Genomic DNA, 12500 nt, shown 5'->3' on the forward strand with positions numbered 1-12500 from the left:
TCCTTATATCCTTGTATCCCTCCCACTTACTGTGCACATTTCTCTCTCTCTCTCTCTCTCTCTCTCTCTCTCTCTCTCTCTCTCTCTCTCTCTCTCTCTGCTCCAGCGAAAGCCTATGCTCCGGAGTTTTACTACGACACGTACAGCCCCATATGGCAAAACCGTCCGCGCGTCTACGGCTTCAAGCTGCAGTGGACCCAGATGAACCCTGATGCCGTGGACAGCATTGTGGCCTACCGCCTGGGCATACGCCAGGTAAGCTTGGCACCAGGGCAGTAACCAGACATTTTCAAATACTGAGGTCAAATACTGTGTGCTGTACTGTAGGCCTACAGTTAGAATGCTTCAAACTCTTCAGTCAAACTCTTAAGTTTGTTTTCATTGATCACTGCCTTGAGGATAAATGGGGTTGGCGTACACCAGGGGTGTCAAAAATACGGCCCGCGGGCCGCATCCGGCCCGCCAGAGGGTTCGATCCGGCCCGGATGTAAAAAAAAAAGAAATCATATTTTTTTGCTTTTTCAAAGAAATAACCGACATGCGTAATTACGCCACTGGGGGCAAAATTGAGACCAGCATGACATTAACCCAATGGTCTTTCTCTCTCTGTCTCTCTCTCTCTGTCTCTCTCTCTCTCTCTCTCTCTCTCTCTCTCTCTCTCTTTTTTTTTTATTGTTTATTTATTAAGATTTTCTCATTAATACAACAGAAACTGGAAACAAAGAGACAACAACAGAAACAAAAGACAAACAAACAAAAACAAAAACCAAGTAAAAGTGCATTCATTGTACATACATAGGATAGTAAAGATTGTTATTTCAAATGTCCAGACCGGGCAATGAGTCCACGCATCTTCTGAATGTACCTGAAAGGGTCCCATGTTTTCTGAAACGACTGGAGGGAGCCATTTAGTGTACCTCTTATTTTTTCCAGTTTAAGGCTCTGCATCATGTCCCTTATCCAGTGGCTGTGTATTGGAGGAGTTGTGTCTTTCCACTTGAAAAGAATGAGCCTTCTAGCCAGCAAAGAGGAGAAGGCAAACACCCTCTGCAGGTAGGCTGGTAAACTACCTTGGTCAGATTCCGGTATTATGCCAAGGATTGCAATTAAAGGAGAAGGCTGAATATCAAAACCATATATTTGAGACATGGTATCAAAAAAGGATGACCAAAAGTTATTAAGTTTCGAATAAGACCAGAACATATGGTACAATGTTGCTGTCGTTTGTTTACATTTATCACATATGGGGCTTTTATTAGGGAATATTCTTGCTAGCTTAGCTTTAGAGAAATGCAATTGATGTAAAACTTTAAACTGTATCAGGGCATATCTGGAACATATAGATGAAGAATCAACCCTCGTGAGGGCCATTTCCCATTCCTCATCAGAAAGTGAGACACCCATATCGTTTTCCCATTGTTCTCGAATATGTGAGAGAGAAGGACTATGTGTAGCCATTATGTGTGCATAGAACATAGAAACCCTACCTTTATTAAGAAAATTACCTTTCTTTTTTTATTATTCTTTTTTTATTGAACAATAAGAGAACGAACAACATCAAGACAAAGACAAATCAACAAGCAAAACAAAAGAAAAAAGAAAAGAAAATAATAAAATAATAATAATAATAATAATAATAAATACACCACAGAGATCAGGCATTTACATATGTAAGCATACACAAAATGTTAAGGAATCAGGCAAGTAGTGTTCATCTTTGAATTTCCCATTCCGCCCATAGTTTCACAAACTTCTCCATTTGCAGTCTGTGTGAAAAGGTAATTTTCTCCATCAAATATAAATCATTTACTATATCAGTCCATTCTTCTATAGTGGGTGTATCTGGTTGCAACCAGTGCCTTGTAATAGTCTTTCTTCCAGCAGATATCAAAACTCCAAATACATATTTATTCAAGTGCACTTCTCTGTTTGTATGGAAAGAAGTATCTCCTAGCACACAATGTTAAATTGAAAAGGTATAATTAAATCAAATATGTTTTCCATCATCCTGTGTATCTCTGACCAGAACTGTGTGATTACAGGACAATCCCAAAATATATGCCAATGATTGGCCCCCTGACTTCCACACAGTCTCCAGCAATCAGCACTCCCCGCTGAGATATGTGCTTTCTGCTTTGGGGTGATAAAGAATCTGACCAGACATTTCCAACCAAATTCTCTCCAGGTATAAGAATTAGTACATTTCCATTGGAATTCACAACAGCTGGACCATTCTTCTTCTGATATGACTTGACTGCTTTCTACTTCCCATTTATTCTTAACATATTCTGAAGAGTGAACTTGTTTGGTCATAAATGCTTGGTATAGTTTTGATATAAGACCTTTATTCAGAGAGGAATAAGCTCCTGACAGAACTACCTTGATTATTGTATCTTCAGTATCTATATGTTTCTTAATGTCTTGGTCAAAGTAATGGCGTAATTGTAGCTATCTGTAGAAGTCCTGCCTTCCTAGGCCATATTTTTCTCGCAGTGTTTGGAAATCCTTCAAAGTCCCTTTCTCCATTATAGAATAGAATGTTATTATACCGTGGGTTATCCATACCTTGAATCTATTATCTAGTTTGTTTGGTTTAAAATGTGGGTCAAAAGCACACCATCTAAGTATCTTGAGTTTATCCTGTAACTGATAATCCTTTTTTACAGAATTCCACATTTTAAGTTGAAATTTTATCCATGGATTTTGGATTGTATTAATGAATTTTTTCAAGTCTGAATTTCCAAGTACAGTGTCTATGGGTGGGTTCTTTATCAGTGAGTATTCTATGTCCTTCCATCTAGCAGTGTAATGTTGATTACACAGAGTTAAAAGAACTTTTATCTGAGAGGAGAGGAAATAGAGTTTCAAGTTTGGCAAAGACAACCCTTCATTTTTCTTTCCCAGTTGTAAGGTTTTGTACCTCACTCTTGGTTTTTTGCCTTGCCAAATAAATCTGGAAATCATTTTGTCCCACTCTGAGAATTGTTTAGAGGAAATTTCGACGGGCAGGGACTGAAACAAGAACAGAAGCCTTGGGAGAATGTTCATTTTCACAGATTCAACCCTTTGAATGAGACTTAGAAATGGATTAGTGTTCCATCTTTGTATGTCTGATTTTATTCTTGACACAAGAGGATCATAATTAATTTTACCTAGTAATGACATATCTTTTGGTATCACCACTCCCAGATATTTCAATGTCGTCTGATCCCATCCCAATAAAAGTGCATCTTTAATTTGTCTTGGAGGAGTATAATTAAATGTTAAAATTTGTGTTTTATGAATATTAAGCTTATATCCTGCATATTTTCCAAAAGTGTCCAGAAGATTGAATAGTTCAGGAAGTGAGTTAGTGGGTTCTTCTAAATGAAGAAGGACATCGTCTGCATACAATGCAACCTTATGTTGATCTCCATTTATTGTTACACCTTTTATGTTTTCAGACTGTCTTAACCACTGGGCAAGAGGTTCTAAGTAAATTGCAAAAAGTAGTGGCGACAGTCCACACCCTTGTCTTGTGCCTCGTTCTAACTTGATCTTATCTGTTAGATATCCGTTTATTTTCACCCTTGCACATGGATTACTGTATAGGTTGCTAATTGCCTGTATAAATTTTGTATTGAATCCAAATCTCTCAAGCACTTTGAACAGAAATGTCCAGCTGACAGCGTCAAAAGCCGTTTGTGCATCCAAGCTAACTAGAACCGCTTGTAATTTATTTGTTTGAATGTGGTTCAATATGTGTAATGTCCGTCTAATATTGTCGTGAGTTTGTCTTTGCAGGATGAAACCTGTTTGGTCTGTGTGTATGATCTGTGGGAGGATCTTTTCAAGTCTTTTTGCCAGAATGGAAGTGTATAGTTTGTAGTCTGTGTTGAGAACTGAAATTGGCCTGTATGATCCACATTCTAGCCTATCTTTTCCCTCTTTTGGGATAACTGTAATTGTGGCTTCTTTCCAGGATGGTGGGATTTTTCCCTCCCTCAGGGCCGTATTTAAGGTCAGAAGAAGACTTGGTACCAATTCCGACCTAAATGTCTTGTACCACTCAGAGGGAAACCCATCTGGGCCTGGTGATTTATTTGCCTTCATTCTGGAGATCGCCTCATTCAGCTCTTCTTCAGTTCAGTGATTAGATGACAATTTGGTCAGATTAAGTGACTCCAAGAATGTTTTGGTTTGGTTCTCATATGCTAAATTTGGTTGAGTATATAATTGCGTGTAGTAATTTTTGAAACGCAGTTTGTATCTCCTTTTGTTTGTATACAACAGCTCTAGATACAGGATCCTTTATTTTATAAATTGTGCTATCTGCCTGTTGCTTCTGTAGCTTCCTTGCCAGGAACTTTGAAAATTTAGGACCACTTTCATAATATTTCTGCTTTGTATACACTAATTTTTTTTGTATCTCTTGGGAATATTGTTCATCTATTTCCCTCCTGGTTTTCTTCAGTTTTAAGAGGGGGACTGATTGTGGATCTCTTTTGTGCTCTGTTTCAAGCTTATCTAACTCCTTATTCAGTCCTGATAGTATTGCCTGCCTCTCTTTCTTTTTAAATGAGCAGTATGAGATAATCTTCCCTCTAAGAATAGCTTTCAGTGTATCCCATACAATATCAAAACCAACCTCTCCATTATCATTTTCTGCTATTATTCTTACTATTTGCTGTTTCATGTTCAATTTAAATTGTTCATTGTTTAATATACTAGTGTTTAATCTCCATAGTGTATTTCTAATGTTGTTTGTGATTTTTAGTGATAAAGAGAGAGGTGCATGATCAGACAGGTCAATATTTCCTATTTCACAGTTTTCCATTCTATGGCGGTCTTGATTAAAAATAAAGAAATAATCAATTCTGGCATATAGACCATGAGGGTAGGAATAGTGTGTATAGTTATGGTTACTTGGATGAAAATCTCTCCAAAGATCAATTATCCCCAGGTCTGACATGAGAGCCTTCAGTTTTTTATGTAATGGAGTTAAACTAGATGGTTTAGAGCGGTCAAGCTTAGGGTCAAGGTGAATATTCCAGTCGCCCCCACAGATAACAATACCAGGCCCCACAGTCATTAGATCAAATAAGCTTCTGTAAAAGGGAAAGTCACTACCTGGAGGAACATATACATTTAGTAGAGTTATTTCCACTCCCTCTATCTTCCCTTCAACTAAAATATATCTGCCTTCCTTATCTTTTAATTCTTTTACTTTTTCAAAATGGACCTTATGAGAAATCAAAATAGCTACTCCTCGTCTGTGACCTGATTTGTAGGATGAGTAGTAAACTTTTGAGAATCCCATTCTTTTTAGTTTTTCATGCTCCGTAGAATTAAGGTGTGTCTCTTGTAGGTACACTATTTGTGCATTTTCCTTTTTCATTTTACTTAAAATCTTACTCCTCTTAATTGGGTTAAGGACCCCGTTGACATTAAAAGATATTATTTTTAGATTAGATGTGGTAGCCATGGACTCATGTAGGAATTTAGATGCATACCTGACATTGTGGTTACAAAAGAACTGAAATAAAAACAAACAGAAAAATATAGAATACACTCAAAAAGTAGTCTCCTGAACATGGAGAGATAATAATGAAACAAAAATATTATGAAAGCATCTGAAAGTAGAATTTTAGCTTCCAAATGTGAGGCTCCTTCAGAATGAGCCCTTAAGGGTGTCGTGATGGTGTGAACAAACCCTGAAAGGGATAAGCCTCCTCTGCCATCAATGAAGAGGGCCCCTTGAGATGGCTGTGCCCATATGGTCATAACATAAGCTACTGTGACCCGGTTCTATTTATCAATTGCAAATTTAAACAAAAAACCATCAAAATCTTAATATTATCTGCATATTACCACCGTAGTGAATATAAAGTAAACTCACTTAGTCCGTGACTTTTCTTAGCTTAATGTCCACCGTGATCACATGAACTTGCATTTTCAATCTTCTTCCCGTCCTCGAGAGGCTCCTGCGCCTCTGCTCCGCACCACCGTCCATGAGGACAGGAGCTGGAGCTCCCCGCTGTCTGGGTCGGGCTGAGCAGGTATGATGGGGACCTGGAATCCTCTTCTGGACATATCCGCTGTTGCTTCGCTCGCCGTCTGGTACACGCATGTATCCTGTGCAGCGTAAAACACTCGTAGCTTTGCTGGATAGGGTGTACGGAATTTGATGTTTTTCGCTTTCAAAACCTTTTTTGCTTCGGCATATTCCATGCGTCTCTTCAGTACAGCAGTGGGATAATCGTGGTCCACGTAGTAGCGGTTTTCGTTGTGGAAGACTTTTTTTTTCTGCCATGCTGTACGGATAACCTCTTCCTTTACGGCATGGCTGGCAAACTTGGCAACGATTGAGCGGGGCTTTGCCTCCGGGTCGGCGGATTTAGCCGTGAGGGCTCTGTGCGCTCTCTCAATTGCAATGTTCATGTCAGGCGGCAGATCCAGTGACACTTTAAACAGATTCTGCACAAAGTCTGTCATGTTATCGCCCTCATCTCCTTCGGGTATACCGTAGATTCTTATGTTGTCCCTTCGTGCTCTACCTTCCTGATCTGTTAGTTTCCTTTCCAAGCTTGCGTTGCGTTTTACTAGTTTTTTCAACAGCGAGGATACCGCCATCAAAGTATTTTCCACTTCGTCAATCCTTCCCTCTGCCTCGTCCAGTCTATCATTCGTTCGGCGCAGTTCTTGTTTTATCTCTGCGAGGTGTTGTTTATTATCTCTTCGAAAGTCCTTTAGCTCGTTCATTATACTTTGCAAGCTAGCTGCTCGCACCCCTTCTTCTTCCTCCATGAGTGGCGAGCTGCTTCGGCTATCCGACATTTCTGTAATTCTTTCCACGCCAATCTCACTACGTTGTGGTTTTTTGCTCTTTCTTGAACCCCTTCCTCTACTCATTTCCGAAAAACTTTACTTCAGCATCTCCTTGAATGTATCTGGGGTATTTTAATCAAAATCACCGGGGAGCTCTATGATTATGCAGCCATCCGAGATGTCGCCTGACCGGAAGTCCCAAGAAAATTACCTTTCAATAAAGAATATAGGCATGAGAGAGGGGGACTGTCAGGAAAGACTGTGATTTTTTTTGCGTACGAAATCCCTAATTTGTAAGTAGCGGAAGAAATGAGTATTGTTCAGATTAAATTTCTGGGACAGTTGGTCAAAGCAGGCAAATGTATTATCAATGTACAGGTCCCCAATGCAATGTATACCCCTTTCATACCAAGTTTGAAAGCCCTTATCAAGTAGAGGGAAAAGATGGTTATTGACTTATAAATGACACCCAGAGTATTTTAGTTCTGAATGACCCTGGCAGCTTGCTATTGGAAAAGAAACTGCACAAACTGGTCCTCAGCACCTCCCATTGCAACTGGCTGATAGACTTCCTGTGCCAGAGACTACAAGCAGTGGTCACCATCACGCTGAGCACAGGAGCTCCACAAGGGTGTGTGCTCAACCCTCTGCTCTTCACCCTGCTCACACATGACTGCAAAACAACCCAGAGCACCAACCACCTGGTGAAGTTTGCACACAACTCTGGAGGGTCTCATCACCAACGGCAATGAGATACACTACAGGACAGAGGTGGACCACCTGTCCAAGTGGTGCAGCGACAACAACCTCCTACTGAATGTCAGCAAAACAAAGGAGATTGTTGTCAACTTCCAGAAAGGTCACCGCCAACTCCTGCCACTGATCATCGATGGTGCTGCTGTGGAGAGGAAAATTCCTTGGAGTGCACATCAGTGATGACCTCTCCTGGACCACCAACATTGCATCACTGGCCAAGAAATCCCAGCAAATCCTCTACTTCCTGCGCAAACTGAGGCATGCCAGTGCCCCACCAGCCATCATGACCACCTTCCACAAAGGAACCATTGAGAACATCATCACCTGCTGCATCACTGTATGGGGTGGGAGGGGTTTTGCTAGTATTATTGCTGTCTCTCTAGGTCGTCCTCAGACGAGCCTTCAGACGAGCTTCCAATCATCCCGATTCTCCATACATCTTTTCAATTCACTGGTACTCTGGATTCCTGCGTCCTTCTTAAGTATGTCCACTTAAGTTAGTGTGGGGCGTCCTCTTGACCGGCACCCATGCGACGGTTCCCACAGCACCAGTTTGCTGGCTGGCAGTTCTTGGTGCCTTTGCTAGTGTCCTGCAAGTCTCATTCTCCTTACAGCAGTTTTCTCGCTCACCCTTGGTATTCCCTCGTACAGAATTTCGTTGGTTACATGTGCACTATCGCTGATGTTAAGCACTGCACGTTGTAATTATTATGTCTTCCATTCTTTTCCCCTATATGTTAAATGTTCAATGTTCAATGTTACATTGTCATTTATTACTCTATCACTTATTGTTACTGGTTTATCACTGGTCCATCACTGTCACTCACCAATGTTAAATGCTCAGTTATTATTTATTACTTCATCACTTTACTGTTATTTTTCCATCACTGTTACTTGCCCTGTCTTGATGTCACTCTGTAAATGTCAGTCCTCTGTATGTCTACATCCTTGCATGGTATAGAGAGAGAAATGTAATTTCATTTTCCTTGTATGACCTGTGCATATGAAGAAACTGACAATAAAAGCTGACTTGACTTGACTTGAAAAGAATGATATCCAAAATGCTCCCTCTTCTACAAATTGTCCAGGACTCTCTTTTTGACAATCGCGAATAAACTATCATGCTAAGTGCGTTGCCATGGCAACTCTAACCTCTGTCCCAGAATCACCTCACCTCACAGCAGCTGCCAAGTGTAGTAAATGTGAGGGTCCATGTTGTGCCTTTTTGGCCCCTGCTGTAAAGTGTAGGTATGATTAGGATAATGAGTGAAGGTTGTTCAACACGGTGGGCTACTGGCACTGATCACTCTATGCATAGTGTATGTCCATGTCCCCGCACCGAGTTTACATGTCCAAAAGAAATGTATTTCTATTCAATTTTAGACATGTTTGGTTAGACCTATTCTGTTTTTTGTGAGGATTCCATCTATGTTATGACTAGTTAGGTCGGTGTCAAAGGCAGCACTTTTTGTAAGATCTTCGCAGCTGAGCTTCATTCTGAGAATGACCATTTTATGTTTTTAAAATGTGTTTATTAACATTTTTAATTTTTAGAATATGTAATATTTGAATACTGTATATTCTACCTTATGACTTACTATAAGGTGCTTACAATTATTTTCAGTTTTATTATTTTCATTTGAAAAAAAACTATCTGTGACATAATGCAGTCACAGCCATTTTGTATTCTAAATGCATATTCCCGTTAAGCGGTTACTTCGTCTGAGAGTCTGAGAGATGGTTGCAACCACAGGGATAAGTGCAATTCTGGGAGAAAACAGAGCAGAACCATCTCACACATGAATCATACATAAATGTGTGTGTGTGTGTGTCATACATAAATCATCACTTTTCGATTTAGACTCAGAAAACACAACTGAAGCAGAGTTGATGTGCACTGCAGTGAGACGATGGGGTGCTGTGGTATGCGTGTTGTGGTTTGGTAAAATGAGGTGTGTGTGTGTGTGTGTGTGTGTGTGTGTGTGTGTGTGTGTGTGTGCGTGTGCGTGTGTGAGAGTGTGTGAGAGAGAGAGAGAGAGAGAGAGAGAGAGAGAGAGAGAGAGAGAGAGAGAGAGAGAGAGAGAGAGAGAGAGAGAGCCTGTCCACAGCCTACCATCCCATCGCCCTGTATCGCCCTGTATCCTTCTGGTGTTCAGACCCTTTGAGTTAACAGTTAGCGCTGAGGCCTGGTGGTTGCTCCGGCGCCTCAATAATGGAGCATGCCGCGTTGGCAGGAGCTTGTAGCAGGAGGCCTTTGGAGAGGAGAGAGAGGCGCCTTTGAATGGAGAATGCAGCCTTTAGTTGAAGGGCTCATTCGAAGCGTCTCACACGGCTCCAATCAAGGCCACCATCAGATGCCAAACCGGGGGAGTGAGCAGTGGCATACACTACACTGTATAGCACTATGCTACACTATACTACACATAAACATACCACGCCTACACACCACACACATAGTACAGATGTGTATGGTCTCGCACGCACACAAGCATGCATGCACGCAAGCACGCACGCACGCACGCACACACGCACACACATACACACACACACACTTGCCGTTTCTCTCTATGCTGTTTTCTGTCTTCATCTGTTTTCTGCCTGCATCTCTAATTCTTGTTATTGTTCTTGTCCTAGTTCTTGTTCTCTCTCTCTCTCGCTCTCTCACTCTCTCTCGCTCTCTCGCTCGCTCTCTCTCTCTCTCTCTCTCTCTCGCTCGCTCTCTCTCTCTCTCTCTCTCTCGCTCTCTCTCTCATCCTCATAACTCATTACCACTCTTTTGCATCGGTTCGTAATTCTCTCTCTTGCCTTTCTCTGTGCCTGACTACACTGCCTGCCTGCATCTCTCATTCTCGTTCTCGTTTTTGTTCTTGTTTCTCTCTCTCTCTCTCCCTCTTTCCTCTTTCTCTCTCTCTCTCTGTCTCTCTCTCTCTCTCTCTCTCTCTCTCTCTCTCTCTCTCTCTCTCTCTCTCTCTCTCTCTCTCTCTCTCTCTCTTGCCTTTCTCTGTACCTGTTTACACAGCTCTGACTCTATCTTGTCCTCACTTCCTCTCCACCTGTTAATCACTGGTTTTGGCTTTCTTTTGTCTATTTTTATCTTTTAACATTTCTTGGTTCAATTCACTTTTTATTTTTTGTTCTGTCTGCCTTTCTTAGTATTGTTCTGTGTCTTCAGCCTGGTTTGATTTCTTGTGCTCATTCAGAGGAGCTGTCAGTCACTGATCCACAGCTGGGTTATGGGCTGCTCTGAAATCGATCGATGTGCTCCTCCACATAATTGCACATAGCCAGGCATTCTGATTCAGACGCAGGGTTATTTGTGTGCCAATGTGTTCATGTACGTGTGCGTGTGTGTGTGTGTGTGTGTGTGTGTGTGTGTGTGTGTGTGTGTGTGTGTGTGTGTGTGTGTGTGTGTGTGTGTGTGTGTGTGTGTGTGTGTGTGTGTGTGTGTGTGTGTGTGTGTGTGTGTGTGCGTGCTTGCGTGCGTGTGTGCGTGTGCACTTGCGCGTGTGCGTGTGTGTGCGTACATATGTGCGTGCGTATTTTGTGTGCGCGTGTGTTTGTATTTGTGTGTGTGGGAAATGATTCCATCAGTCAAAACATACAGAGCTTCATCATAACGGGGTGGCAGAAACATGACAAACTGTGTGGGAGTTGACAGAATGAGCAGAAGAAATAATTACAAAGCAAGAAGCCAAATATGAAGTGCTATGGAAATCATTGGGATTTGTTTACACAATGATAATTTGTGTGTGTTTTTAATTATCTGTAAATGTATCAGTAATTATCTGGAAATGTTAGATAACAGCCTGACACTACATGTAGTAGGCATATACTGTGACCCACAGTAAGAATGAACACTACAATTCACTGAACATAATCCATGTTTTGTCATAGTAAAAATCTGACCCTGACGCATGGAGATGAGACACACTGTGTATTGCGCATGATTGCGCTATATTTGTCATTCAGTTTGATAGAATACGTATAAGGCTGATGCTTGGACTAATATTATTTTAACAGCAACAAATGTGGACTCCATTGCCCTGAGTGACAAGGCAATGCTATTGCACCCTTTGCATGGGTAACATTCCACGTTTCCAGCAACAGCAAACACGAATCTCAATAACAACGTCGTATTGTAGTATAATAATATCATGGCATGTTCATTTGGGTTTGTAGATTCTTACTGTAAATATGTCTGTGTCTTCCTCTTAAAGGGACACTGTGCAGGAAATGGTCAAAAAAGGTACTGCGACTATGCTGCTCATTGAAACTGGGCTGCCTATTGCCAAGTTTGATCTTTACATGAACGTTTACTAAGTAATAAACACATATTTTCTAGTATGGTCCAAGTACAGTCATTTTTGCAGCTAAAAATGGCTATTTTTGGAAATTCAAAATGGTGGACCATGGAGAAGATCCCCCTTTCCATGTATGAAAAGTGCAATTTTTCCAGTCATAATGAATACTTAGAATTTGATGGTGGTGGTAAGTATTCATGAAAAAGGTAACATTAGTGAATGGGTAGCATGAATTCTGTAAATAAACAACTAAAAATCTCACACAGTGTCCCTTTAAAGGTCTTTGAGTTTCCCTTGCTGTTTCTGTTGTTGGAGATGAGCTAATGGAGAGGTTGTCACCTCTTCAGTATATACAGTATCTACTGTTTACGTCTGTGTAAATGTGCTGATACATATGCCCACACATGTAGAGAGACAGCCTCTCTCTCTCTCTCTCTCTCTCTCTCTCTCTCTCTCTCTCTCTCTCTCTCTCTCTCACACACACACACACACACACACACACACACACACACACACACACACACACACACACACACACACACACACACACACACACACACACACACACACACACTGACAGGTCAAACTCAGTCATTAGCATGAATCGATTGGTGTTTGGCAAGCAGCAGTCACCCA

At 41.2% G+C, this 12500-nt stretch overlaps 1 protein-coding gene across 1 annotated transcript in view; it reads left to right on the forward strand.

Annotated features, from left to right (window-relative positions):
- Positions 1-12500, forward strand: part of LOC134469217 (MAM domain-containing glycosylphosphatidylinositol anchor protein 2-like) — a 187753-nt gene that overhangs the window by 144275 nt on the left and 30978 nt on the right. Inside the window, exon 11 of the mRNA XM_063223357.1 lies at positions 107-255. Within this exon, the coding sequence (XP_063079427.1) occupies positions 107-255 (149 nt within the window). The remainder of the gene's footprint in view (positions 1-106; positions 256-12500) is intronic.

This window comes from Engraulis encrasicolus, chromosome 18 (assembly GCF_034702125.1).
Source record: "Engraulis encrasicolus isolate BLACKSEA-1 chromosome 18, IST_EnEncr_1.0, whole genome shotgun sequence".
Lineage (NCBI taxonomy): Eukaryota > Metazoa > Chordata > Actinopteri > Clupeiformes > Engraulidae > Engraulis > Engraulis encrasicolus.